The sequence below is a fragment of the Podarcis liolepis genome (genome assembly GCF_965112155.1).
Source record: "Podarcis liolepis genome assembly, chromosome: 13".
Lineage (NCBI taxonomy): Eukaryota > Metazoa > Chordata > Lepidosauria > Squamata > Lacertidae > Podarcis > Podarcis liolepis.
The window spans coordinates 5,597,070-5,624,129 of record NC_139573.1 but is presented as its reverse complement, the minus strand read 5'-3'; the positions used below and the strand labels follow the sequence as shown (position 1 = coordinate 5,624,129).

General features: G+C 48.7%; 1 protein-coding gene across 2 annotated transcripts; it reads right to left on the bottom strand.

Annotated features, from left to right (window-relative positions):
* Positions 1–505: 505 nt before the first annotated feature.
* Positions 506–26,699, bottom strand: VAMP2 (vesicle associated membrane protein 2). 2 transcript variants are annotated; one of them, XM_083472934.1, is made up of 5 exons: positions 26,530–26,699; positions 9,897–10,017; positions 6,332–6,490; positions 4,471–4,522; positions 506–3,280 (listed from the first exon to the last, which is right to left on the bottom strand). In XM_083472934.1, coding segments are annotated over exons 1-5 (351 nt in total). In that variant the 5' UTR covers positions 26,532–26,699; the 3' UTR covers positions 506–3,263. The 2 variants fall into 2 exon arrangements, with proteins under 2 accessions (XP_083329060.1, XP_083329059.1); XM_083472933.1 differs by lacking the exon at positions 26,530–26,699 and having other exon boundaries at positions 9,897–10,085.
* Positions 26,700–27,060: the final 361 nt, after the last annotated feature.

Sequence of the window (27,060 nt, the reverse complement as noted above, 5' to 3'; positions counted from 1 at the left end):
GGTTGATTTTACTCTCGCTCGCCACTGTAGATCTTGACTTACCCCTTCTTCCCTGGTGGGGGGGGGGGAGAGGCCTATTGAGATTTGCACCCAGTGCCAAAATGTCTTGAGACGGCCCTGCTAACTGGACGAGCAAAGGTTGACACACCTTTACACGCCATTTTCATGCTCTTGAAAAGCACGGAAAGGATTGCGTATACTTCTGGTTTTTTTAATGTGCGGTTACCGTATTTTTTGCCCCATAACACTCACTTTTTTCCTCCTAAAAAGTAAGGGGAAATGTCTGTGCGTGTTATGGACGGAATGCCTACAGGTGGCATGCCTACGGATTTTCCTCCTCTAAAAACTACGTGCGTGTTATGGTCAGGTGGGTGTTATAGAGCGAAAAACACGGTACTTATTACTGATTTTCTTTCAGCCAAGTTATGAGATTCCTTCCCCTGCCCCAGCGAGTGCAGAGTCCAGCCCTTTTTCAAGACAAGACAAGCAAGACAAAGAATAATAATTGGGCGTTCTCCACAGGACATTTATTGTACTATTTTTTTCCCCTTCCAAATTTCAGGTATTTTTCACAGCATAGTCATTCCCGGTCATGTCTGTAACGAATCCAACCCCTTTCCCGCATAACCCAGGCCTGCTGAGGAAGAGGGAAGAGGAGGGGGAGTGGGCAGCGAAGCAAAGGACCTTTCCTCACCCCCCTTGTGCCCTGATCTACCCTACCCCTTAAAATACCCCTTTCTACCTTTAAATCGTCCCCTTTCCCCACCAGAAGTTTTCTCCAACGAAGAGGGCTGCATCCAGGGAGCTGGAGAGCAGCAGTGACACCTGCTGTCCAGCTGGAGAATTGCAGCCCCTTCTCTCTCCATCCCCACCCAGGCTGCAAATCGTACCCTAAACACACCCTTTTCCACAGTATATATGGAAGACAGATGTGTCCAGGACCTCCGCTGCTGTCTGTTGTTCAAAGAGCAACCTCAAAAGCTTCACCCTCCTCCAAGTGATAGCGCCCCCCCTCCCCACCACCGTGGGCTCTCCCTCTTCCCCAGCAGTTCACAATATCCAAGCATCCCCCTAAGAGAATTGCCAGGAACAGGGGAGAAGGCGCCAGTCATCTAACTTCCTAGCTCCCTTCGTTTCCCTCCGTTGTCGGGAGCTAGGATGTTAATCAGGCTTCTAAGCCTCCTCCCCCCACACTTGGTGCAAGTTCTGCCCCAACATCTCCCTAGCAAGATGCCCCTTGCCAAGTTTTCCCTCCGAACTGGCAGGGGGCACCCGACTCGCCAAGCCGCGATGGTGATTCCGTGAAACGCCGGCTCCTCTCTTAGTTCCCTCTTGAAATTCCTTGGCCTCAAGAGAGCGATCCGGAACACAGAAGTGGATAAGGGATAATCTTTTTAAACATTTGCCCCCCCCCTGCACTCTACTTGGGAGAAAGAGGAAGGGGGAAGAGGAGAGGGGAGGGGGAAGATGTACCAAAAAAAATAAAAAAGAGAGAGAGTCACACATCGCCGACATTATAAACAGGCCAAGAAATATGGCAGTTTGTGCTAAACAGGAGTTTGGGGTGGGGGAGGAGAGTTCACTCGTCACAATATCACAATTACAACATTTGCAAAGCAAAACTGGCTGATCTTGGGTGAGGATGGGGAAGTGGGGGCAGAGAGGAGGCGTTTCCCTCCCCACCCCCCACAAAAAAACAGCCTGTATTCAAGCCAGCCTCCTCCCTACTCAAATCTCTCCATCCACACACACACACACAAATACACACAACACACACCCCTCCCTTGCTAGTAGTTCCATTCAGAAGTTGAGAGAGTAGACACAGAAAAACTATTTTGCTATAGCGCAAAACTGGCCCAAATAGAATTTCCCAAGCATGGGGGCGGGGGAAGGTATTTTCTTGCTCTGAGGATTATTAAACAGCAACACTCCCCGCAATCCCCGTATCACTTGACGTCAAATCTGCTAGTTATCTGTGCTTTCAACACAACACATAAACACAATTCTGAAAGGAACCAAAGGCAGAACCCTAGCTTGCTTGTTACCCAGACACGAATGAAGATACCCCAATTCCCGGCAAATAGGCAGTGATTGCAAGAAGAGGAGGACTGGGGAGTCATATTTTGGGGTGTGGGCAGCTATCTTGCTTCCCCTGTTTAGATAACCTCGGCTCCTTTACCGGGCAGGTCTGGAATGTACACGTTATATTACCTTGTAGACTCGCATTTTTATTATTGTTATTATTATCAAAAAAAGAGGCAGTTTTCATTTAGGACATCTATGGCAGGAAAATCGTCCGCCTCTCCCGTAAGTGGCGGGAGGAGGCGAGGAGAGGGCTGTTGCCGGATTCCCAAAACAGAGCTGTTCCCTGCACTGGAGGGGGGGGCGGGAATTATAAGGTATAGTGTTGTTTACTTCGAAGACACAGCACACAGCACAACTCCAGGAATGTTACAGAAGATCACGAAGGGTAGAGGTTCTTCCCGGCCGCAGAAGGGGCTGGGATCAAAAGAGAGAGCAGGCAAAGAAATCCCCGACACCCTAACACACCGCAATCTAGTCCAATGTTACAGCGGTTGCAAGAGGTAAAGGGTCGCATCCAGACCAAGCTGGGCACTCTTGGCATCCCACTTCCGACAAGGTGCCTTGAAATCTTAGGCCGTAAAAGATTGCAGGCAGGGCGGGAAAATCCACAACCCAAGACTATTCCAACATTAGTATCCGGATGACACATTTTATTTTATTTTTTGCATGGGGAGGAAGTGCGGTGGGCAGAGTGCCTTAGGAGTTTCTGAGCCCAGCTAAGTCGGGAGAAGGGTTAAGGATCACGGGGAGTTATTGGTCCTTGAAGATTTTAGTTAAAAACCAAGACACTGAAAAAACACTGTCAGAGAGAGAGAGAGAGAGAGAGAGAGAAGTCGGGGGGTTGGCAGGAGAAGAGGAAGGGGGGAAAGATTCCATGACACATGGAAAGTCTAGTAATAAATCTACAAACAGACAAAATATATTATATATTATATATATATATATGTATAAATAACAAATCAGGCTATTTACAAGACACCCACACGCAATGCACACCCACACATACACACCGGAGGGGAGGAGGGGGTTGGGAGGGTGTAAGGGGCGTATGGAGGGAGGGGAGGCGGGTGGGGGGGCGGCTGGAAGATATGGCTGAGATCTAGAGGAGGGGGGATGCTTTGCCCCTCACGCTGCTCCCGGCCGTTGCTCCTGGATGAGAAATGGCTCCATAAATTCCATTAAGTGCTGAAGTAAACTGCAAAAGGAGGAAGAGGAGAGGGTATGGGGTGGGGGGGAGAAAGGACCATTAATAACCTCAAGAGATTCTGCCGCACCAACAACTCAGCTGTTATCCCAAAAAAATGGGTCCAGGCAGCCAGGATGCGGTTGCTAAGGTAACCCACCTCCCAGAACACACATACAGAGGGATGGATGCTACCGCCTTCCAAAAGTGGTCCTTGAACTTCCCACCGCCATTCAGGTCTCCTCACCTCTCCCCATCCCCTGCCGACATTTGTTTAACCCTTTCAAAGAGAGCGCCACATGCAACTCCTTGTTGCAGCTCTTTTCACAACCACCCTGTAAGGTAGGTCGCTGTCTTGACTGTACCAGATGAAGAGGTGCCTTGCTGCATCAAAGCAAAGGCCTGACCGGACGGGTTCTTGGGATTCCTGCAGCAGCCAACCAAGTTACTCTGAGAAGCCTTCCAGCAGGATACGGACCTCACGCCCAAAGGCCCTAAACAATATCCACACCGCTCCAGAGCCCTTCTAGAGACCCCAGCAGATGTCAAGGCAATAAGCAACTATTTTTACTTTCAAAAGACAACTGAATGCGGCCCTGTTTAGGGAAGTTTTTAATGTTTGATGCTGTACTGATTTTAATATTCGGTTGGAAGCCGCCCAGAGCGGCTGGGGAAAGCCAGCCAGATGGGCGGGGTATAAATAATAAATTATTATTAACACCGTAGCGTCCAGATTTATGAGCCACCCACGTGGCGGCAAACGAGAGGCCCTTACAATTCAGGGGCCACGGAGAAAGGCAAAGTGTTGCCTTAAAGAAAATGACTGGAGTCAGCAGTCTGTCTGAAAAGCAAACTCCCTCAAGCTCAACTTCTGCACTTGCCTCTACACTCTGCACATGCTCTTTTCTTTTCTGACTGCTTTACTTGCTCCAGCACTGAGTGCTGGCATGGGGAAAACAGGCACAAGCCTCGCTCTGGTGGAAGAGCTTTTTCTGTAGAGAACAGACTGGCAGCCCTGAGCCTTTTCTCAAAAGCAGCAATGCTTTTTAAAAAAACAGAATCTTTTCCCCCTGCGGCTGTGCAATCCTGTCCGCCAGAGGTGGGGGCCTGGACCCAGAACGAGCCCAACAACTGACTGTAAAGACAAGACAACCCGTCGCACCCCAAAAATATGGCCTTCGCTACGAGAAGGGGAAACTCACCGATGATCACGATCAAGATAATGGTGCATATCACCCCCAGGATTATCATCATCTGCAATTGGGAGAGAAGAGGGAGGGGGAAGCGAGAGCATGAGCTGGGAAAAGGTGCAAGGAGATGCAACTGGTCTCTGGGAACAAACAAGGGCAGGAGCAGCTGAACCCCACTCCCTGCCTGCGGGGGCCTTGCAAGTTGCTGCAGGAGAAGGACCCAGAGCAATATGGGGGGGGGGGGCGTTTTCTAGGACCATGGGAAAACTGTCAAGCTCCCTTCTTATTTTTGCTGTTGTATGATGGCTGTTGTTTATGTGATCTTCTTGTATTTACAGTACTGAAATGTTGAGATATACTGTATTTATACCGTATTTTTCGCTCTATAGGACGCACTTTCCCCCTCTAAAAATTAAGGGGAAATGTGTGCGCGTCCTATAGAGCGAATGCAGGCTGCACGGCTAAGCCCAAAGCCAGAACAGGGAGATGGAGCGCTGAGCAGCACTCCGTCTCACTGTTCTAGCTTGGGGGTGGCTGTGCAAAGCCTCCGCAGGGCAGTGGGGTGAAGGAACCCCGCTGCCCTGCGGAGGCTTCAAAGGCTGCGCTCCGGGGGCTTCAGGCAGCTATCCGCAAGCCTTCGGAGCGCAGCAGGAGTTCCCGCTGCACTCCGAAGGCTTGCGGATAGCCGCCTGAAGCCTGGAGAGCGAGAGGAGTCGGTGCACACCGATCCCTCTTGCTCTCCTGGCTTCGCTTCGCTGGAGAGGCGCTGCACAGTTTTCCCTCTCTGCGCAGCGCCCCTTCAGCCAAGCGGGAGGAGAAATGGAAGGGGCTCTGTTTCTCCTGCCGCTTCGCTGAAGGGGCGCTGAGCAGAGAGGGGGAGAATTTTTTTCCCCTGTTCTCCCCCTCCTATGGTCTGGTGCATCCTATAGAGCGAAAAATACGGTACCGTATTTTTTGCACCATAACACTCACTTTTTTCCTCCTAAAAAGTAAGGGGAAATGTCTGTGCATGTTATGGAGGGAATGCCTACGGGTGGCATGCCTACGGATTTTCCTCCTCTAAAAACTACGTGCGTGTTACGGTCAAGTGCGTGTTATAGAGCGAAAAATACAGTATATTGTACGTTACCGTAATTTCTATCGTCTTGCTGCGCTATGTTATCTATCATGAAAATTGCTTTTGCACTGTTGGGTTTTCCAAATGCCTGTTTTGTCGTCGGCCTCTTTGAGCACATTTTTTTATTTATTTGTTTTTTGCGGAAAACCAGCATACAAATAAAACGAACGAAAGAATCAATGAAGTGAGTGAACAGGAGGAAGCCCTTCCGGGGACAGATCCTGCAGCTCAGCCCACTCAGAAGCGACACACTGCACCACTCACTTCCCTTTCTCCAGTTTAGAAGATTCATCCAGGGGGAATCTGCACATATACCGTATCTTTCGCTCTATAAGACGCACCAGACCACAAGACGCACCTAGTTTTTGGAGGAGGAAAACAAGAGAAAAAATGTTCTGAATCCCAGAAGCCAGAACAGCAAGAGGGATCGCTGCGCTGTGAAAGCAGCAATCCCTCTTGCTGTTCTGGTTTCTGGGATAGCTGCACAGCCTGCATTCACTCCATAAGACGTACACACATTTCCCTTTACTTTCTAAGAGGGGGAAGTGCATCTTATAGAGCGAAAAATACGGTGCTCAGAGGGCCAGCGCTTTACTCTTAAGTTTTACAAGTCTGAAGACTGAAACATGGATTCTTGGGGGCTGGGCAACGCTGAGCCTTCTCATTCCCAGTTAAGACCTGCACGGCCGTTTCAGCAAGGAAGGGCTTTCAGCATTCAAAGGGCGCCCCATGTGCCTGCTGCTCTTTTCAGGTTACCTTTAGATTCTTCCACCAGTACTTGCGCTTGAGCTTGGCTGCACTGGTTTCGAACTGGGAGGCCCCCGCCTGCAGAGCGTCAGCGCGGTCGTCCAGCTCCGAGAGCTTCTGATCCCTCTCGAGAACCTTGTCCACATTCACTCGCATGATGTCCACGACCTGCAGCAGGAAAAGGAAGAGAAGCAGGAGAAAGGCTATTATTATTATTATTATTCATTTATTTGGGTTTATATGCTGTTTTCCCCTCCAAGATGTGCAAGGTTCAGCACATAGTGCTCCTCCTCACAACGACCCTGCAATGTTGTGATTGGCCCAGGGTCCCCTCTCCCTGAGTAAGGCCACTTCACGGCTAACTGGGGGTGCAAACCCTGCTCTCTCCCAGGTCGCACTCTGAACCATTACGCCCAGGGCCAGATTTAGGTTTGATAAGCTAAGCTACTGAAGGTAATGGGGCCCTTTATATGTCCAGATGTCCTTCGTCAACAACAAATTGTTGCTGTTTTTTGTGTTGAATAATAATAATAATTTATTATTTAGACCCCGCCCATCTGGCTGGGTTTCCCCAGCCACTCTGGGTGGCTTCCAACAGAACACTAAAATACAATAACCTATTAAACATTTACAGATAGGTAGCCGTGTTGGTCTGCCATAGTCAAAATAAAAAAATTCCTTCCAGTAGCACCTTAAAGACCAAGTTAGTTCTTGGTATGAGCTTTCATGTGCATGCACACTTCTTCAGATACCTTCTGGTATCTTAATATCTTTAAGCTATTAAACATTAAAAGCTTCCCTAAACAGGGCTGCCTTCAGATGTCTTCTAAAAGTCAGGTAGTTGTTGTTCTCCTTGACATCTGGTGGGTGGGTGTTCCACAGGGCGGGTGCCACCACCGAGAAGGCCCTGTGCCTGGTTCCTTGCAACCTCACTTCTCGCAGGGAGGGAACCACCAGAAGGCCCTCGGCGCTGGGCCTCAGTGTCTGGGCAGAACGATGGAGGTGGAGACGCTTCACCTATATATGCTATATGGTAAAAAAAAAAAAAATGGGGGGGGCAAGAGATTGGGGCCCTAAACTGTAGCTTGTTTAGCTTATACGTAAATCTGATTACGCCACACAGCTGCCAGTACAGCTTCACACTTCCTCCTGGAGACCGCTGTAAAGACGAGAGGCCCGCAAGCTTCTGTCGACCACAGGGAACTCTGTAGGGGGACAGAGAATGGGCCAGTCCAATCTGCCCCACCCCAAGATCTCTCACACAAGCACATGGGCTGAAAAGCCGAGAGAGGGAGAGAGAAAATAGATGCAAGACAAACCCGTGGGCTGTCTCTGGATTCCCCCTCAACTCTCACCTTGTGGCAGCCATGCCATCGGGCTATCTGAAGTCTTCCCTTTCCCAGCTCACCACTGCAAGGAAATGTTAGTAAAGGTAAAGGGACCCCTGACCATTAGGTCCAGTCGTGACAGACTCTGGGGTTGCGGCGCTCATCTCACTTTACTGGCCGGGGGAGCCGGCGTACAGCTTCCGGGTCATGTGGCCAGCAGGACTAAGCCGCTTCTGGCGAACCAGAGCAGTGCACGGAAACGCCGTTTACCTTCCCGCCAAAGTGGTACCTATTTATCTACTTGCACTTTGACGTGCTTTCGAACTGCTAGGTGGGCAGGAGCAGGGACCGAGCAACGGGAGCTCACCCCGTCGCGGGGATTCGAACCACCGACCTTCTGATCGGCAAGTCCTAGGCTCTGTGGTTTAACCCACAGCGCCACCCGCGTCCCGTAAGAAGGCAATTGGGCCGCATCTGGCCCCTAGTTTGCCTACGCATGACCTGGGGTGTTACGGGTTCAGACGGTGGCTTTATTGCTTTATACTTGTCCCTTGATCATATCACAAAGTAGTTGCATTCTATGTTATAAATCAAGCACTGCTGGGAATTGTTTCTTTTTTGTTTTCCAATGTATTTTCTGTGTAAGTTTCCGGGCACAATTCAAAGTGTTGCTGCTGACCTGTAAAGCCCTAAACGGCCTTGACCCAGTATACTCTCCACCCGCATTGTTCAGCCTGGACACTGAGGTCCAGCTCCAAAGGTTTTCTGGTGCTTCCCTCACTGCGAGAAGTAAAGCTACAGGGAACCAAGCAGAGGGCCTTCTCGGTGGTGGCACCCGCCCTGTGGGATGCCCTCCCACCAGATGTCAAGGAGATAAACAACTATCTGGCTTTCCAATGACATCTGAAAGCAGTCCTGTATCCTTTCAATGTCTAGTGTTTCACTGCTGGAAGCCGCCCAGAGTGCCTGGGGAAACCAAGGCAGATGGATGGGATAGAAGTCATAAAATGAGTAGTAGTAGCTTTAGCAGTGGTAGTATTTTCTTATCAATTAAAAAATGGGTGTGGCCATTTTTTTTATTCTGAAAGTGTGGCCCAAAGAAAAAAGGGGTCTACAATGACTACCAGTGGTTTTCTGGGGTTTGGGGCAGAAATCTCTCCCCGTCCTACTGAGGCTGAACTGGGGGGTTTCTCTGTGCATAAAAAGGTAAAGGGACCCCTGACCATTAGGTCCAGTCGTGGCCGACTCTGATGTTGCGGTGCTCATCTCGCTTTATTGGCCGAGGGATCCGGCGTACAGCTTCCGGGTCATGGGGCCAGCATGACTAAGCCGCTTCTGGCGAAACCAGAGCAGCACACGGAAACGCCGTTTACCTTCCCGCCGGAGCGGTACCTATTTATCTACTTGTACTGGCGTGCTTTCAAACTGCTAGGTCGGCAGAAGCAAGGACCGAGCAACGGGGGCTCGCCCCGTCACGGGGATTCGAACCGCCGCCCTTCTGATTGGCAAGTCCTAGGCTCCGTGGTTTAACCCACAGCGCCACCTGCGTCCCTTTCTCTGTGCATAGCAAAGTCTTTATCACTGAGCTACACAGCCTGTGTGTTTGTGCTGTGTGTAGGTAGGACTTTGATGTCGGATTCTCAAGCCTTTATCAGAGGTAACTGGCCACTTTCCCGGCACTCGGCTTGAGATCCTTGTTGACCTCCCCGTCTGCGTCTCCCGGCAGGATACAGGCAAGGTCACGATCGGCGATCCCACTCAGCGTGAGAGGGACACACCACTCCTCCCTCCTCCCTGCTTCCCCCAGGGAGGGGAAAGAGACAGACAGAAATCTATTTACATTGCTTTATTTCTGCCTTTGCATCAGTACAGAAAAACGCGTCTGCACTCTCCAGTCTCCAACAGTGGAGAGAAACTCCACCCCTGTACTTCCAGTACAGGTCAAATGACACTCTGAGCTAACATCCGGTGCTCAGAACAGTGAATAGACTGCCCCTTTGTTTCCCCGGTACAGTCCCAAACAATCACATACTGTTTTTCATTCCAGCCACCTGCAGCTCGCTTTCGCATTGCTGCTTTTCCCTGACATTTTATTCCATGCTCTCCTCCCACCCTAAGCAATTATGCGGGAACAGTCACCTTGCAACCCCCCCTCCCTCCCCAATCCAACAGAGGTGGCAAGGAGAAGGAGGCTACTCTCCCCCCACGTGCCCAGCCCCACACTCATCCTTGCCCACGCCACTGACCTCATCAACTTGAGCCTGAGTTTGCTGGAGCCTTCTGTTGCTGGTGAGGTTGGGGGGTGGGGGAGGAGGGCCACCCCCCTCTCCTCCGGCAGCGGGGGGCGCGGCGGCAGCGGGAGCCGACCTGCAGGCAAGAGAGAAAGCAAAAGCGGTGGTTATCATCATCATCATCATCATCTGCCCGCCCCGACTTCATCTCACATTAAAAAGTTATAGTTCCCAGCTGTCTTAGTAAGGACAGCTTACACCATAAAAACAAAGCATGGAGGACACAGTAAGGCAAGTGTCCTCAAAGAACTGTGAAATGTAATTAACAGATTCAAGCCAAAAATATATACCGTGGTACTTTGGTTCTCAAACACCTTAGAACTCAAACAACTTGGAACCCAAACCCGGAAGTAAGTGTTCCAGTGGCAAACTTTTTTTTGGAAGCCGATTGTGCTCCATTTTGAGTGTTATGCTTCCGATTTGAGTGTTACGCTGAGGTCTGTCTGTTTTTGCTATTTATTTTGCCTTTTAGTGGCTTTTTGATTTGTTTTTGTGACTGTGTAGAACCCAGTTCAGCTACTGGTTGTGTGACTGCAGTAGATTGTTTATTGCTTTCATTTTACGGATCAATGGTCTCGTTAGATAGTAAAATTCATGTTAAATTCCTCTTTATGGGGTTGTTTTTAAAAATTTGGAACGGATTAATCCATTTGGCATTACTTTCTATGGGAAGGCACGCTTTGGTTTTGGAACACTTTGATTTTGGAACGGACTTCTGGAATGCATTAAGTTTGAGAACTAAGGTACAGTGGTGCCTCGCAAGACGAAAAGAATCCCTTCTGTGATTCTCTTCGTCTAGCGGTTTTTTCGTCTTGCGAAGCAAGCCCATTGACGGATTAGCGGATTAGCGCTATTAGCGGCTTTTAGTTGCTTATCGGGTCAGCTGATAAGCGGCTTAGCGGCTTAGAAAAAGGGGGGGGGACCCCCGCAGGAACTCGCAATACATTTTCGTCTTGCGAAGCAAGCCCATAGGAAATTCGTTTTGCGAAGCACCTTCACATTTGGCCCACCACAAATCCTGCCTCACACAGCCATAATTAGGCTTGCCACCTGAACTGAAACACATGGGGATATTTTAGAAGGGGGTGTCACAGTGAAGGGGGCTTAGCACTCCCTGTAACACCATGCCACAATTAGGCTTGGGTGGAAAGCCTTGAGGTTTTGTGATGCCTTTTTTGAGAGGGGGCGCTCCCGAAAACGCCATATGTAGATCAGGTAATAAACATCCATTAAATGCCGACGGCAGAAAGTGAGGAGGAATTAAAGAACCTTTTAATGAGGGTGAGAAAGGAGAGCGCAAAATATGGTCTGAAACTCAACATCAAAAAAACGAAGATCATGGCCACTGGTCCCATCACCTCCTGGCAAATAGAAGGGGAAGAAATGGAGGCATGAGAGATTTTACTTTTTTGGGCTCCATGATCACCGCAGATGGTGACAGCAGTCACGAAATTAAAAGACGCCTGCTCCTTGGGAGAAAGGCGATGGCAAACCAAGACAGCATCTTAAAAAGCAGAGACATCACCTTGCCAACAAAGGTCCGTATAGTTAAAGTCATGGTTTTCCCAGTAGTGATGTATGGAAGTGAGAGCTGGACCATAAAGAAGGCTGATCGCCGAAGAATGGATGCTTTTGAATTCTGGTGCTGGAGGAGACTCTTGAGAGTCCCATGGACTGCAAGAAGATCAAACCTCTCCATTCTGAAGGAAATCAGCCCTGAGTGCTCATTGGAAGGACAGATCCTGAAGCTGAGGCTCCAAGACTTTGGCCACCTCATGAGAAGAGAAGACTCTCTGGAAAAGACCCTGATGCTGGGAAAATGGAGGCCACAAGGAGAAGGGGACGACGGAGGACGAGATGGTAGGACAGTGTTCTCGAAGCTACCAGCATGAGTTTGACCAAACTGCGGGAGACAGTGGAAGATAGGAGTGCCTGGCATGCTCTGGTCCAGGGGGTCACGAAGAGTCGGACACGACTAAACAACAACAACAAATGCCGATCACAGGTTATGAGCAAAGAGATATTTCACCCTCACATGGAAAAGCCTCCTCAAAGGTAGTTCTGGGTCCAAAACCAGACAGTCAACCTCTAAAAACAAAAGAAAGCATTCTACCAAACAACCATTGTGGGTGAACAAATATTTAAGAAGCATGGCCTTCTTCGTGATGGCTCTACAGCCCTGGGATATCCTCCTGGCGGATACGCATCTGTCTTGTAGACAGAAACTGAGAGCATCCTTTTGCAGATGCAGACACTGAAATCATAATATTTGCAACTTGCTTTCCTGTTTTTAATTTTAATCCGAGTGCTGCTTTTAGACTCTGCTGTTTATACTGTAATCCATATTATATATTGATTTTTATAGATACGAGTTTCTGTTAACCTTCATTGCATCATCCATTCTCAGTTCCCCACAAGCAAAAAGAACAAAACAAAATAACAATGCCACCAGCCTTGCATTTAAGTTCCCAAAAGTGATGACATAAAGAACTAGCAGCCATCAAAACATTTAGGAACCCGTCTTCCTACATAGTTGTGTTACGTCAGTTGTCATTACATTGATGGCCCAGAAAAAAACTAAAAACAAAACAAACAAAAAAGCTTGTTGTGCTGTATTGTTTTTAACACTCGATTGGGAGCCGCCCAGAGTGGCTGGGGAAACTCAGCCAGATGGGTGGGGTATAAATAAATTTATTTATTATTATTATTATTATTATTATTATTATTATTATTATTATTATTATAAACTCATACTTGCTACAGGCAACTAGATATATACAGCGGTACCTTGGTTTACGAACTTAATCTGTTCCGGAAGCCCGTTCTTAAACCAAAGCGTTCTTAAACCAAGGCATGCTTTCCCATAGCAGCGGAGGATTTACAAATGGAACACGCTCAACAAGAAGCGGAACATCTTCTTATTCCAAAGCAAAGTTCACAAACCGAAACACCTACTTGCGGGTTTGCAGCGTTCCTAATCCAAGTTGTTCATAAACTAAGCTGTTCTTAAAACAAGGTACCACTGTACAGTACCCTCACCCCTCAATTGTTCAAAAGGGCTTTATCTCTCTATCTTCCGGGGGAGATTCATGACGATCTTTTCCAACAAATATGGCCAGCCCTATCAATAATGGCCATTCTGAGCAGCTTCGAGATTCTGCTTCTCTTGGTATGGAATTTGGTTGTCCGTGGCTACAGAGGTTTTTGAAAATCAGCCCCAGGGCTTGCAAGTCCTGACATCTCACAGGCACAGGCACCTACCTGGCTAAAGCACCTGGCCAAATGGGAGACACACCTTGAGTCCCAGAGTGAGGAAAGGGCGAGATGCAAATGGAATAAAGTAAAATAAACACCCACATCGTTGGCTTGCGTCAAAGACACTGTACAAACAGAGGGCAGGGAATTAACACAACACCTCTTAACTTCTGCCAGAATGATAATTTGTCCAAATGGGTGGGGTCAGGGGAGACAGAACACCATCCTTGAGCAAATGGATAACTAATAGTATACAATGGTACCTTGCTTCTCAAAGGCCAAAAACCCGGAAGTTAAGCATTCCAGATTTTTAACGTTTTTCGGAAGTTGGACGTCCAATGCAGCTGTCGGCTATTGTTTCCGGGCCACTGCACCAATCAGAATCTGTGCCTTGGTTTTCTAACATGTTAGAAGTCAAACGGACTTCCAGATTGGATTAAGTGTGGCGCTTTTGTTTTTGCTATTTATTTTGTGTTTTTGTTTTTGAAGCTTTTTTGGTTAATTTTTTTGTGTGACTGTGTGGAACCCAGTTCAGCTACTGATTGATTGATTGATTGATTGATGGATTGATTGAAAGCCCCCCATCCAAACAATGACTATCATCAGTGCAGGTAAGAAATTTATTTATTTTAAAAAAAGTATCATCTACAATACTGTGTTATTTATTTTATATGACAGTACGTTGATTATTGCTTTCATTTTATGGATCAATGGTCTCGTTAGATAGTAAAATTCATGTTTTAGGGGTTTTTTAAAAGTCTGGAACAGATTAATCCATTCTGCATTACTTTCTATGGGAAAGTGTGCCTTGGTTTTGGAACGCGCTTCCAGAATGGATTAAATTTGAAAACCAAGGTACTACTGTACATGGTTATGCTTACATATACGGTGAGAGAAACAGAGAGGGCAGGCAACAAGACAAAGTCTCTATCGAGAAATCTGAGTCTTTTTATAATGCACTCAAGTCACAGGGTAGAGGATAATGAAAACCCATCTGTGTTACTTGCAACCTTGTGATGTTAATTTATTATGTCCTGTTTCATTATGGAAATTTGTTCCTCTGTGTTTAGTTCCAGCTATCTCTTTCTAGTTTTATTTGGCCTCTGTTATTACACTTTGCTATAAGTAAATATATGTAAGCAATATATGAATAAATAAACCTCAAATGCCCAGCACAAACCTACCTTCCCCATCAGCGGTTTTGTTTAAATGCCACAAAAACTGAACAATCTAAAATAAAGACGGTAACTGCAATGCAACCCCCCCCCCAAAAAAAGACTACGCTTTTTAAAGCAAGAAAACAGCAATCGGCCCCTGCCAGAAAAAAGAGGATCTGCTGGGCATTTGGGGGGGGGGGGTCTGCACTACAAAAACTCTGGTGGGTTTAAGATAACAGGCTATAATTAGAGGGGGATTAAGAGCAAGGACTCTATATTTAATCCCTGGAAAGGGAGACCTGGACAGCGTCATATCAAGCTTTTACAGGACACAAGGAAGCAGCTCCGGGTAGCCAAAAATCCTACAGGCCACAGGACCCTGATTTTCAAACGAAGAATGAAATCGTCTAATTCCCATGGAATATACCCCGCCCACATCAGAACAGCTCAGTTTAGGCAGAACACCTCAAATTCCTGAAACACCCATGTTTTCTGGGTACCTTTTCCAGATTTGATTTGAATCCATAGGAAAAAAGGCTTTTTGGGGGGGGGGGTTCCCCCAGGTCTGGGCTCAGGAACCTTGGTTTGCACCAACTGAGTCTCGTTTTCGAAACAATTAAAATGAAGGAGGAAAATGTTGAGGAAAGGGACCTGCAATTCCCTGATAGACAGACATAGACACACACATTCCCAAGTGCCTTCTATTTTCAGACAGTGACGCCACACCACTGAAACAATGGCAAGTAAAGGGCTGGGATCATCCATTGGGGGGAGACGAGGCTAGGGAAACAAAACCAGCAAGAGCTACAGAGAATGACACAGAACAAAAAATGAGTTACCAGATCTGATTTGGTTTCCCTCCCTTTCCTTTTTTTAAAAAAGAGAGAGAGAAATCCCAGGCCATTGGAGACCATGTTGAGGACAGAAGTCACGGTTATGTAAAAGGGTCTTGGGAGGGCGTGCGCCAGAAATTCAGCATTCCCCACAAACCTTCGTCTTTATGGGTTTGCTAACTCACAGAGCTCCTGCCAACCTAGCAGTTCGAAAGCACGTCAAAGTGCAAGTAGATAAATAGGTACCACTCTGGCAGGAAGTTAAACAGCGTTTCCATGCACTGCTCTGGTTCGCCAGAAGCGGCTTAGTCCTGATGGCCACATGACCCAGAAGCTGTACGCCGGCTCCCTCGGCCAATAAAGCGAGATGAGCACTGCAACCCCAGAGTCGGCCACGACTGGACCTATTGGTCAGGGGTCCCTTTACCTTAACCCACAGAGCAAGTTGAGATGAGCTTCTAAGGCTGCATTCCCCAACTCAGCGCCCTCCAGATGCTGTAGACCAGTGATGGCCAAACTTGGCCCTCCAGCTGTTTTGGGACTACAATTCCCATCATCCCTGACCACTGGTCCTGTTAGCTAGGGATGATGGGAGTTGTAGTCCCAAAACAGCTGGAGGGACAAGTTTGGCCATCACTGCGTAGACCTAGAGCTTGCCATCACCCCAGACACTGGCTGATGGGAGTTGTAATGCAAAACATCTGGAGAGCGCCCTTGAAGGCTTCGTTCTGATTAAGTGATGTAACTGGGACCTCTTATGTCGCAGAATGGCTCCTCCTTCCCTCAAAAAAAGAAAGAAAAATGCCCTGCACATAGAGATGTAGCACATCCCATAACCTTTTAAAATGTGGCTCTTTTTTAGGAGGGGTATTACTGGGTTATTATTGCTTTTATTTTTTATCTTATATACTGTGATCTTTTTATGTGAACCGCCCTGAGACCTCCGGGTATAGGGCGGTATATAAATTCAATAAATTAAAATTTTTAAATAAAATAAATAAAGGAAAGAAGAGGCTCACACTAGCACCCTTTCCACTTGCGCATTACCTTTTCTATATGCAAGGGACTTTCCCCACAGGCAAGTCACGTGAAATCCTCCCGCCCCAACCCCGGACAGTCTGAAATGGTACAGCCCGGACGCAGGGCTGGCTAACTCTCAGCAACTGTGGGGGAATTTGCCAAGGAGCCTGGCATGACTGGCAGGAGAATGAATGATGCAAAATAAGCTAATGTTATGGCTTATATGTTAAGCACGTACACACAGCTCCAAGGGCTATGAGGCAGAGCGACAACGCTTTGTCGACACGGTTGGAGAAAATAAACGCTTCTGACTATCAGGAGGGGAGAAGGTTTCTGTGCTCAGGTCCTGGCCGGACTAGACGGGCCATTCGCCTGATCCAGCAGAACTCTTCTTATGTTCTTAGGCCAATTAAGAAATTTCTTCCTTTTGTTCCCCCGCCCCCCCGTTGCATTTTTAAGAACACCAGGCCCTGCTCGACGTGTCGAGGACAGAGATATACAGTGCTACCTCGGGTTACATACGCTTCGAGTTACATACGCTTCAGGTTACAGACTCCGCTAACCCAGAAATAGTACCTCGGGTTAAGAACTTTGCTTCAGGATGAGAACAGAAATCGGGCTCCGGCGGCAGCAGGGGGCCCCATTAGCTAAAGTGGTGCTTCAGGTTAAGAACAGTTTCAGGTTAAGAACGGACCTCCGGAACGAATTACGTACTTAACCCGAGGTACCACTGTATGTGGAACTAGTTTTGTTTTGTTTCTCTCACTCGCGTGCTATTCTTATGTTTTCATTTAAAAAAGAGAGAAATACGTTGAGGCAAGATTGATGATAAATGCAGTAGCTAATGGCTTTTAACTTCTCTCACGATAATGAGATCAGGGGTGGTCCATGGACAGAAGGGGAAGCAAATCAGTTACGTGCAGGAGATTTTGACCAAGATGCTAAGTAACCATCGAACCACCTCCAGCTCAGAGCAGCACACCTTGTTATTTCTGGAACCAGCACAAGAAGCACTGGCTAAAGGTAAAGGGACCCCTGACCATTAGGTCCAGTCGTGGCCGACTCTGGGGTTGTGGCGCTCATCTCGCTTTATTGGCCGAGGGAGCCGGCGTACAGCTTCCGGGTCATGTGGCCAGCAGGACTAAGCCGCTTCTGGTGAACCAGAGAAGCACACAGAAACACCATTTACCTTCCCGCCGGAGTGGTACCTATCTATCTACGGTACTTGCAGTTTGACGTGCTTTTGAACTCCTAGGTGGCACGAATGGTTCTCCCCTTCTTCATTTAATCCCCCCAGCGATCCTGCGGGGTAGGTTAGGCTGAATGGGGATTTGAAGCCTGCTTGTCCAGATCCTAGGTCCAACACTAACCACTACACCACACTTGAGGCAGGTTGTAGGTGTCCAGCCCAGATAAAAGCTCAAAATCTGACCAACTGCTGCATAGGTTGCAAAAGTTATCACCTGCTAGTTCAAAGAGAGGGAGGTACCTTCGAGGTTGACATGTGAGTTTGACTCCACTTCTTTTTTTTTCTCCAGCTCAGCTAGCTGCGTGGCAATTTCTGTTGAACTGTGTTCAAGTTACCAGTCCTCAGGAAGGAAATGCAAGAAGCATTCGTTCCGGAAAGGGATAAATCAACACCCTCCAGCACCTGCTTCTTCCAAAAAGCCATTAGAGACACTTCAGCAAATGGACAGAGCACTCTGCACATTCAGGTTTTGAATTTAATCAAGGAAACCCCAGGTTTTAAAGTGCTGGTATACATAGAGGGGATGCAGGTGGCGCTGTGGGTTAAATCACAGAGCCTAGGGCTTGCCGACCAGAAGGTCAGCGGTTCGAATCCCTGCGATGGGGTGAGCTCCCGTTGCTCGGTCCCTGCTCCTGCCAACCTAGCAGTTCGAAAGCACGTCAAAGTGCAAGTAGATAAATGGGTACCACTCCAGCGGGAAGGTAAACGGCATTTCCGTGCGCTGCTCTGGTTTGCCAGCAGCGGCTTAGTCATGCTGGCCACATGACCCGGAAGCTGTACGCCCGGCTCCCTCGGCTAGTAAAGCGAAATGAGCGCAGCAACCCCAGAGTCGTCCGCGACTGGACCTAATGGTCAGGGGTCCCTTTACCTTTATACATACATAGATAGATACCCTGCTGGTCTCTGCCCCCTTCCTCATCCCATTATTGTGCAGGGCGAAAGACAGCAATAAAATAAAATAAAATAAAATTCACTACTACCAGCTAGCTAGAATTCCAAGTGCAGATAGCATTGCACACCTAAATCAAATGTTGCACTGAGAAAAACAGGAGGCGGAAAATGCACTACTTTGGCCTTTGCAGCAACACAATGTGTGTGCATGAATGGGAAGGGGCACCAGAAGAGAACAGGTAGCAGGGCACAGATCCGGGAAAAGCTATATACAGTGGTGCCTCGCAAGACGAAATTAATTCGTTCCGCAATTCTCTTCGTCTTGCGGTTTTTTCGTCTTGCGATGCACGGTTTCCCATAGGAATGCATTGAAAATCAATTAATGCGTTCCTAGGGAAACCGACTTCAGACCAGGTCCGGGGACAGTCTGTCCCCGGACCTCTTCTGAAGGCTGGGGGGGGGGGGGACAAGGGCTTTTCTTCCCACCCCCAGCATTTTAAAAAACCCCGGGACAGCGGAGGACTTCTCCGCTGTCCGGGGCGATCTTAAAATGCTGGCGGGCGGCATTTTAAAATCGCCCCGGGACAGCGGAGGACTTCTCCGCTGTCCGGGGCGATTTAAAAGCCCCTGGGAAGGCAGGCAGGGGGGACAAAGACTTTTGCCCCCCACAAGCCTTCAGAAGAGGTCCTGGACCTCTTCTGAAGGCTGGCGGGGGCGAAAGTCTTTGCTCCCCCCGCCTGCCTTCAAAAGCTGTCCGGCCAAGGCTTCGCGGACCTCTGCCGGCATGCCGAAGCCTGCGCGCGCTGACATTAGCGCGCGCAGGCTTCGCGGAGCGCTCCGCCAGCAGCGGCACCGTTGCCGCTGCTGGCGGAGACTTGCCCGCAAGCCGAAGCCTGCGCGCGCTAATGTCAGCGCGTGCAGGCTTCGCGGAGCGCTCCGCCAGCAGCGGCACCGCTGCCGGCGGAGACTTGCCCGCATGCCGAAGCCTGCGCGCGCTGACATTAGCCCGCGCAGGCTTCGCGGAGTGCTCCGCCAACAGCGGCAGCGGTGCCGCTGCTGGCGGAGACTTGCCGGCATGCCTCTCCTGCCTTCAAAAGCCGTCCGGGATAGCGGGAAGCGCTTCCCTGCTATCCCGGACTGCTTTTAAAATGCTGGCGCTGGGGAGCAAAGCCTTTCGGCCCCCGCCAGCCTTCCTGGACCTCTTCTGAAGGGGGGGGAAGGCTTTGCTCCCCACCGCTAGCATTTAAAAGAGGCCCCTGAGATTTCCCTATGGGCTTTCGTTTTGCGAAGCAAGCCCATAGGGAAATTCGTTTTGCGAAGCGCCTCCAAAACGGAAAACCCTTTCGTCTAGCGGGTTTTCCGTCTTGCGAGGCGTTCGTCTTGCGGGGTACCACTGTATATAGCTCAGTGGGTCTGAGCATGTGCTTTGCACGTGAAAAGTTCCAGGTTTAATCCCCAGAGGGATAACGCTATATGAAATCCTGGAGAGCTGCTGCAGACCAGTGTGGTCTATATGAAGCTAGGTGAACCACCTGTCTGACTCAGGATAAAGTGACTTCTTGAGTTTCTGTCTTCCACCCAGGTAAAAGGTAAAGGGACCCCTGACCATTAGGTCCAGTCATGGCCGACTCTGGGGTTGCAGTGCTCATCTCGCTTTATTGGCCGAGGGAGCCGGCGTACAGCTTCCAGGTCATGTGGCCAGCATGACTAAGCCGCTTCTGGTGAACCAGAGCAGCGCACGGAAACACCATTTACCTTCCCGCCGGAGCGGTACCTATTTATCTACTTGCACTTCGATGTGCTTTTGAACTGCTAGGTTGGCAGGAGCAGGGACCGAGCAACGGGAGCTCACCCCGTCGCGGGGATTTGAACCGCCGACCTTCTGATCGGCAAGTCCTAGGCTCTGTGATTTAACCCACAGCGCCACCCGCGTCCCCATCCACCCAGTTCTCCCCGATTCAAAGAATCGGGAAGAGAGAAGAACCTGGAGCTGGCTGCTGCCAGCCAGAGCGGACAGAACTGGGCTGGAAGAATGAAAGGCCTGAGGTCCGTATGAGGCGGCAACTTCCCTAGGACACAGAGGGGATCTCAGCAGCCGTTCGCCTCAGGAAACAGGAAACGTGCAGAACTGCAGAGATCCTCGAAAAATAAACCCTTTAGAAACCTACTTGGCGATAACAAACCAGCCAGGAATTCATCCTCCAATCAAGTGGCACGTACCAAGGTAATTTAAGTAATTTCTACATCTGATAAAGGACAGGCTTATTGCTTGGAGGCAAATGCACATCCAAAGTCCGCCTTTGTTATGCCAAGTCATTTGGTAAAGACAAGGGTGAAGGTTCAAGGATCAGGGTCCCAAAGGGGGCTTATAAATGGGCAGTGGGGGGCATTGTTGTTGTTTAGTCGTGTCCGTCTCTTCGTGACCCCCTGGACCAGAGCACGCCAGGCACTCCTGTCTTCCACTGCCTCCCGCAGTTTGGTCAGACTCATGTTCATAGCTTTGAGAACACTGTCCCACCATCTCGTCCTCTGTTGTCCCTTTCTCCTTGTGCCCTCCATCTTTCCCAACATCAGGGTCTTTTCCAAGGAGTCTTCTCTTCTCATGAGGTGGCCAAAGTCCTGGAGCCTCAGCTTCAGGATCTGTCCTTCCAGTGAGCACTCAGGGCTGATTTCCTTAAGAATGGAGAGGTTTGATCTTCTTGCAGTCCATGGGACTCTCAAGAGTCTCCTCCAGCACCAGAATTCAAAAGCATCCATCAGCCTTCTTTATGGTCTAGCTCTCACTTGCATATATCACTACTGGGAAAACCATAGCTTTAATGATACGGACCTTTGTTGGCAAGGTGATGTCTCTGCTTTTTAAGATGCTGTCTAGGTTTGTCACTGCTTTTCTCCCAAGAAGAAGGCGACTTTCAATTTCGTGGCTGCTGTCACCATCTGCAGTGATCATGGAGCCCAGGAAAGTAAAATCTCTCACTGCCTCCATTTCTTCCCCTTCTATTTGCCAGGAGGTGATGGAACGGATGTGACTACCTTTGGAAACCCAGGGATTTGCATCACGGAGTTGCCCCGCCTACTTTTGCCTCTGGCCCCACCCACCACTCGCACGTGGCCCCCAGGAGGGAATGTGGCCCTTGAGCTGGGAGGAGGGGCCCCCTACAGCTGTGACAAAACCTCTCATGGGAGAAGAGTTATCTCAGTGGGGTTGGTGGGTGTTATCTGCAAGGCCAAAACATGACTTCACAGCAGATAAGGAGGTGACTGGAATCATGTTCTGACTACCCCTTTGTTTTAAAGGCACAAAGGATGTACTTATTGTATCAGCTGCTCAGAACAAAAGATTTTGTTTGTTCTATATTAGGCAATTCCTCTTTTTTTACTCCATTTCCCCCCCTCCGGTCAAGCCATCTGCTGAGGCTCCATGCAGCTAAAGGCACATCTTGACAGGCTGGGGGAAATCGATCGATTCATTTCCATATAATGTGACACAAATCAGCCAAGGATGATCCTCAGGATTTAGGCAAGCCCACGCCCGCTCCCTGCCTCAGGCCAGCAAAAGACAAGAACAGGCAGAGCCGTAAAACATTCCTGTGGTCTAGTAACTTGGTCGGTCTTATTTTCCGAGGCTGCTAAACATCAGGAGAGGGGAGGAAAGAAATGATAGGGCGCAAGATAGAGAACCACAGATCCACGCAAGGCACACCGAAAATTATTTGCACATCCTGGGACAGCCTCAGAGCACGTACCCCTGTCTCCTTTACAAAACCCACCTTCCAAATTACGGACTGCCAGAAAAGGCAGTTTCAAGTAAAGCGGAGGGGGAAGAAGAGATAAATTCATTGAAAGCAGGGGGGGGGGAGAGATTGAAGGGCAAAGTGGGGGAGGGTATTTGATCACAGCACTAGGCCTCTCCTCTCTTTGATTCAACCCAACCACACACCCTCAAGAAGAGACCCAGGGGAATTTACAGACCACTCCTAGGATGGGAATGCGTTTCAGGTTCAGAATCACAGCATTGTAGATTTGGAAGGGACCACGAGGGTCATCTAGTCCAACCCCCTGAAAATGCAGGAGTCGTTTGCCCCACGTGGGGCTCGAACCCACAACCTTGACTTTAACGTGAAAACTCTCAAGTCACTCGGATCCATTCAGGGTTTTAGTCATTATTTGGAGAGGGTGTTCACCACAATTACTTCTGGTACAAGGATAAACTTTTTAAGTCCTCAGACCTTTCTTTTTTATATATAAAATTTTTTTTATTCCTTTTCCAATACAAAATTATACAATCAAAACATCTTATTTATCACCAATTTCACCTTTTTGACTTCCCTCAGCTTGTCTGATAATCCTCCATTTTAATTACTTCTTCCACATTTCTTAAACTGATACTGCACTACAATATTATTTTACTTTTTACCTAATTTTTTAACAATATTTCTAACTTATGTTATCACAAAATTTCCTTAAAACTTACAAACGTTATCTGATTATCACTTAATTTTGCATATATCCTGTAAAGGTCCTCAGACCTTTCAAAGGAAGAACTGGGGGGAATCGGTATCTCCATGTCTCTCCCTGCCCTTCTAAAAAGAGGGGAATTATTTTCAGAGGAAGCTAAGAAGAGTTTAAAAAGGCGGACAGGGAAGAAAGTGTGCACAATTACATATGCCAGTTCATTGGAGGAGAGAGTGCTAAATGGCATGATTTCGTAGTGTGTCTCCCCTCACCCAAATCCGTTATTTGATTTGGGTGCACAGATGCCGCTCAGGGTCCCTTTCCAACGCTACAATTCTATGATTCTATGACTACAACTCCCATCATCCCCTGAAAGTTTAGTCAAGGATGATGGGAGTTGTGGTCCCACAACATCTGAGGGCAACCCCCCCCTCCCCAAAGTTTAAGAAGGTTGCTTTAAGGCGGGGGTTCCCAAACCTGGGTCTCCAGCTGTTTTTCATCAGACTACAATTCCCATCATCCATGACAACTGGTCTTGCTAGCTAGGGATGATGGGAGTTGTAGTCCAAAAAAAAAAACAGCTGGAAACAGTTTGGGAAACACTGTTTTAAGGTATACAGAGCAGATGGAGGAAAGGGTGATAATGCTGCTGGCAATGAGTTACATTCATTAAAGAGAGAGAGAGAATAGTGTTATGAAGAGCTGGCTAATTAGTTTCTCTTTCACATTTTACATTTCACATTTTGATACATTTTAAATTCACATGCTGGACACATGATGTTACCGAGTTATCATCTGATTAAGTACACAAGTCAGGTCGGTAGGCCCATTTTAAACAAAACCACTGAAGACTGGAGTAAGCTCACATCAAAATCTGTGGCTCATCTGTGAGATATTGGTGGATTTTTGTGGATAAAATCTAGCTGTAGGTCTACACAGCATAAGCTTTATTAATACTCAGGCAGAAAAAAGTACACATAGTCAAACACAGCTGTGGGGGTGGGGTGGAAACGATGTAAGTTTATAATTTTTGCACCGGCTGATTTTTATTATTTTAAATCTCATTACAAAATCATCATCTGCTAATTTAGCAGCTGTTCTCTCTCTGTACTTGAGCTCACAATATTCCCACAAGGGGGCAGGGAGAAAAGGCACGGAAGCACCACTTGGAACCTCAGAACGTTATTGCAATTATTATTGTGTATTAAATCTGCATACTGCCCTCCGCCTGTATATCCCAGGGCAGCTCACAATGCAGAGAAGCGCGTTCCATCACAGGCCAGCAGTGCAAGCCGAGCCATTCCTTCAGGAGCAAAATCCCCAGATTTCACCACCAAAATGCCTGGCCCCCCTCCTTTGAATTCTTCAGCCCCGAACAAATTCTAGACCATCTGTGTGCATGCAGAGTGCAGCTCCCTCGTCAGCCAAGCATGCCTCAAGCATTTCTGCAGCGGACTCAAAATCATCTTGCCCTCACATCACCCTCTATTTTTAAATAAATTTGCCAGAAAAATATCCCAGTCTCGCTGAACATCTGTTCCTGCCTGCCATCCTGACACCCCCCTTCAACAGCCCTCGATTCTTGGGCACGCACACCACCCTAGCCCCCAAAATGTACCCACAACAAAAGCCATATTCCATATATATATAAATGTGTGTGTGTGTGTATTCTCATTCCTTTCCCCTCACCTTCCCCCAATCCCTACACACCTTGTTATCTCTCTCCCTTGAACCTGCCTGTTTTTCTCAATTACGCACGAACATTTCCTGTCCATAACACACAGACCCGACTCCAAATCTTACCTCCCCAAATCCAGTCTTACCATCTCCTCCACAATGTCATCCCCCTGTCCCCATCCCCTTTCAGAGCTTAGGAAGTGTTATTAGGAAGGAAAGACAACACAAAATTCGTGAAGGATCTACATCCCCGCAGAAAGAAAAACAGAAAATTTCATATTGGGGGGTGGTCTCTACGACTCCTTTCTATGGTACACAACGGAAGCCCACACCACAAAGATGCCAATCACAGCAACGAAAGGAAACTGAGGTTTTTGCAGAATAAAGGGGGGGCATTCCACTCCCGCCCTCCTGCCACCACAAAAGAGGAACAAACAGCAAAGGTTGAATGAAAATCAAGGAAGTGACAACTGCCTGGGAATAAAGGGTATTTTTAGCGTCATCTGTCTGCCTGCTTGCGTTTGCAAAATCTAAAAATACTCAAAAGGGTGAATATGGGAGGGGTGGCAGGTCTTAAACGTGCCCCCCCCACATCCCCATTATTTCAGATGTGGTGAGGGGCCGTATCTAGTGCCTTACTGAAGAGGAAAAATGGAAAGTGGAGGCGCTGAACACATATATCTGGTCAGATGATGCTTTCAGAACACCCCCCCCCTGTCGATTTCAACCATCAGAGCATTTGGCATCCACTGGCGTTTGTGGGGAGGGGGGGTATCGCTAGGCACCCACCACCACCATATACAGTACCTAACACCTGTAACCAAGGGGGGGGGGATCTGTTAATTTTTTTTACACTGACACAGGAATCAGTTAATCGCCTCCAGGTATGCTAATGGAGGAGAAAAAGGGAGGGAGGAAGCAGGCACTCCCATTTAAAAGAACAACAGCAGAAACATTATATGCAGGCAGATTTTTAAAAAAAATGTATTTAATGCTAGCTTTTCCCTGCAAAATATATTTAAAAAGAGGGAAGAAGAGGCAATTCTCCATAAAAACAGGCAGAGATTAAATGGATGGGGACAAGATTAAAGCGGAATGTCCGACTATTTATTAAAATCACCTTCCCTAGATCCTGGCTACATCAAGAAGATTTCGAGGGGGGGGGAAAATAAAACCGGGCTCTCCTATACGTCCTCCCCTAAGGAGGGGAAGGATGATACACGATGACCTCATTTATTTCTCGCTATCTTAGGGGAAATATAACACCGCATGTTGTTTATTTCTCTCCTTGTCTATTTTAGGGGGCTTTCTCCCCCCCCCCCGACTCCACGATTGAAGTGGGGGAGGGATGAGATGAGAGATGCAACATTGCAACCAGTTGATCCGAGGTTGGTGCGAGGTTTGGAGAGGAGGGAAGGGGGAAAGCTTGGCGGTGGCGGGAGAGGCACCCCCCCCCGCCATCTCTTTCAAGGTGGAGGAAGGCTCATTGCCCCCACCCCGCTCGATCTCTTCCAGCCGCCTCACGTCCTTGCCCTGATCCCCCCCCCTCCTTCCCTAGATCGCCTTAGGCTGATGTGTGGGTGGGCGAAGAGAGACACAAAAGGATAACGCGCTTTGGCGTGGGGGATGGGGGGGCAGCGCAACGTTTCTACATGCATTTGTCACCATTGCGCTCCCTTCACCCAGCCCAACGCCCTGAAAACCGGGTTGTTGTTTTGCAAAGGACGGCGGCCAAGCCCTTCGCCGCCGCCGCTGCCTCCTCCCCCCCTCCCCAAAAATGGGGGTCCAAACCTAATGCACAAACACTAATGCAAGCCGGGGGTGATTGCACGCCATCGATCTCGTTGCAATGACCCCCCCCCCTTGAGCAACGAAAAAGGAGGAAAAACCACCCGCGGGGGTCCACTGCGTGGGCGGCTCTGAGCCGCCTTCCCTCCCTCGCGCCGGCGAGCAAACGTCAAAACCCTCTCTTTTTTCACATGCACCCGCCTCTATGCGCCCTGAAGAGCATTGCTCGCCCCGCGGCGCTTTGCAAATGGGGCGCTACTCACATCTCCGGGGATGCTGGTCGAGGCGGTTGCGGGGCTCGGAACGGGGCTGGCGGTGGCCGCGGCGGCACCTGCTGCTGGGCTCGCGCTCACTGAATGGTGCGGGACCGCTTCGGCTGAGTCGGGAAGATGGCGGCCGAGCTGCTGGCATCCGGGCACTTCGGAGAAGGTAGCAGGACTGGGGAGGAGGAGGAGGAGGAGGAGGAGGATGAATGGCACTGGGAAAGGGAGGGGCGGGGCGCAGGGAGGGGGAGCACCTGCGCGGCCGCCATGTTGCCTTGCCTCGTTTCCCTCACAGCAGGCCTTTGAATGTGGCTCGCTTACCCTCCTTCCCCACCATTGATGGCCAGGGAATGGAGGGGGGAATGAAATAAAATGAAATAAAATAAAATAAAAGTGTTCAGTACAAAATGAGGGATGTGTGTGTTGGGGAGAGAGAAAAAGGCAGAAAAAGCACAATGACAGGGTCACCTCACAATCTGAGGAAACAACTCTCTCCGTCCTGCCTTGCTGCTTTAAGCCTTAAGGTGTAAT

Excerpts from the sequence above, each read along its gene's own strand:
- VAMP2 (XM_083472933.1), bottom strand. The coding sequence starts at position 10,070 with ATGATGATGATGATGATGATAACCACCGCTTTTGCTTTCTCTCTTGCC. Across the intron at positions 6,491-9,896 it reads CTCAGGCTCAAGTTGATGAG|GTCGTGGACATCATGCGAGT; the intron begins GTCAGTGGCGTG and ends TTCCTGCTGCAG. Across the intron at positions 4,523-6,331 it reads ACTGGTGGAAGAATCTAAAG|ATGATGATAATCCTGGGGGT; the intron begins GTAACCTGAAAA and ends TCCCAATTGCAG.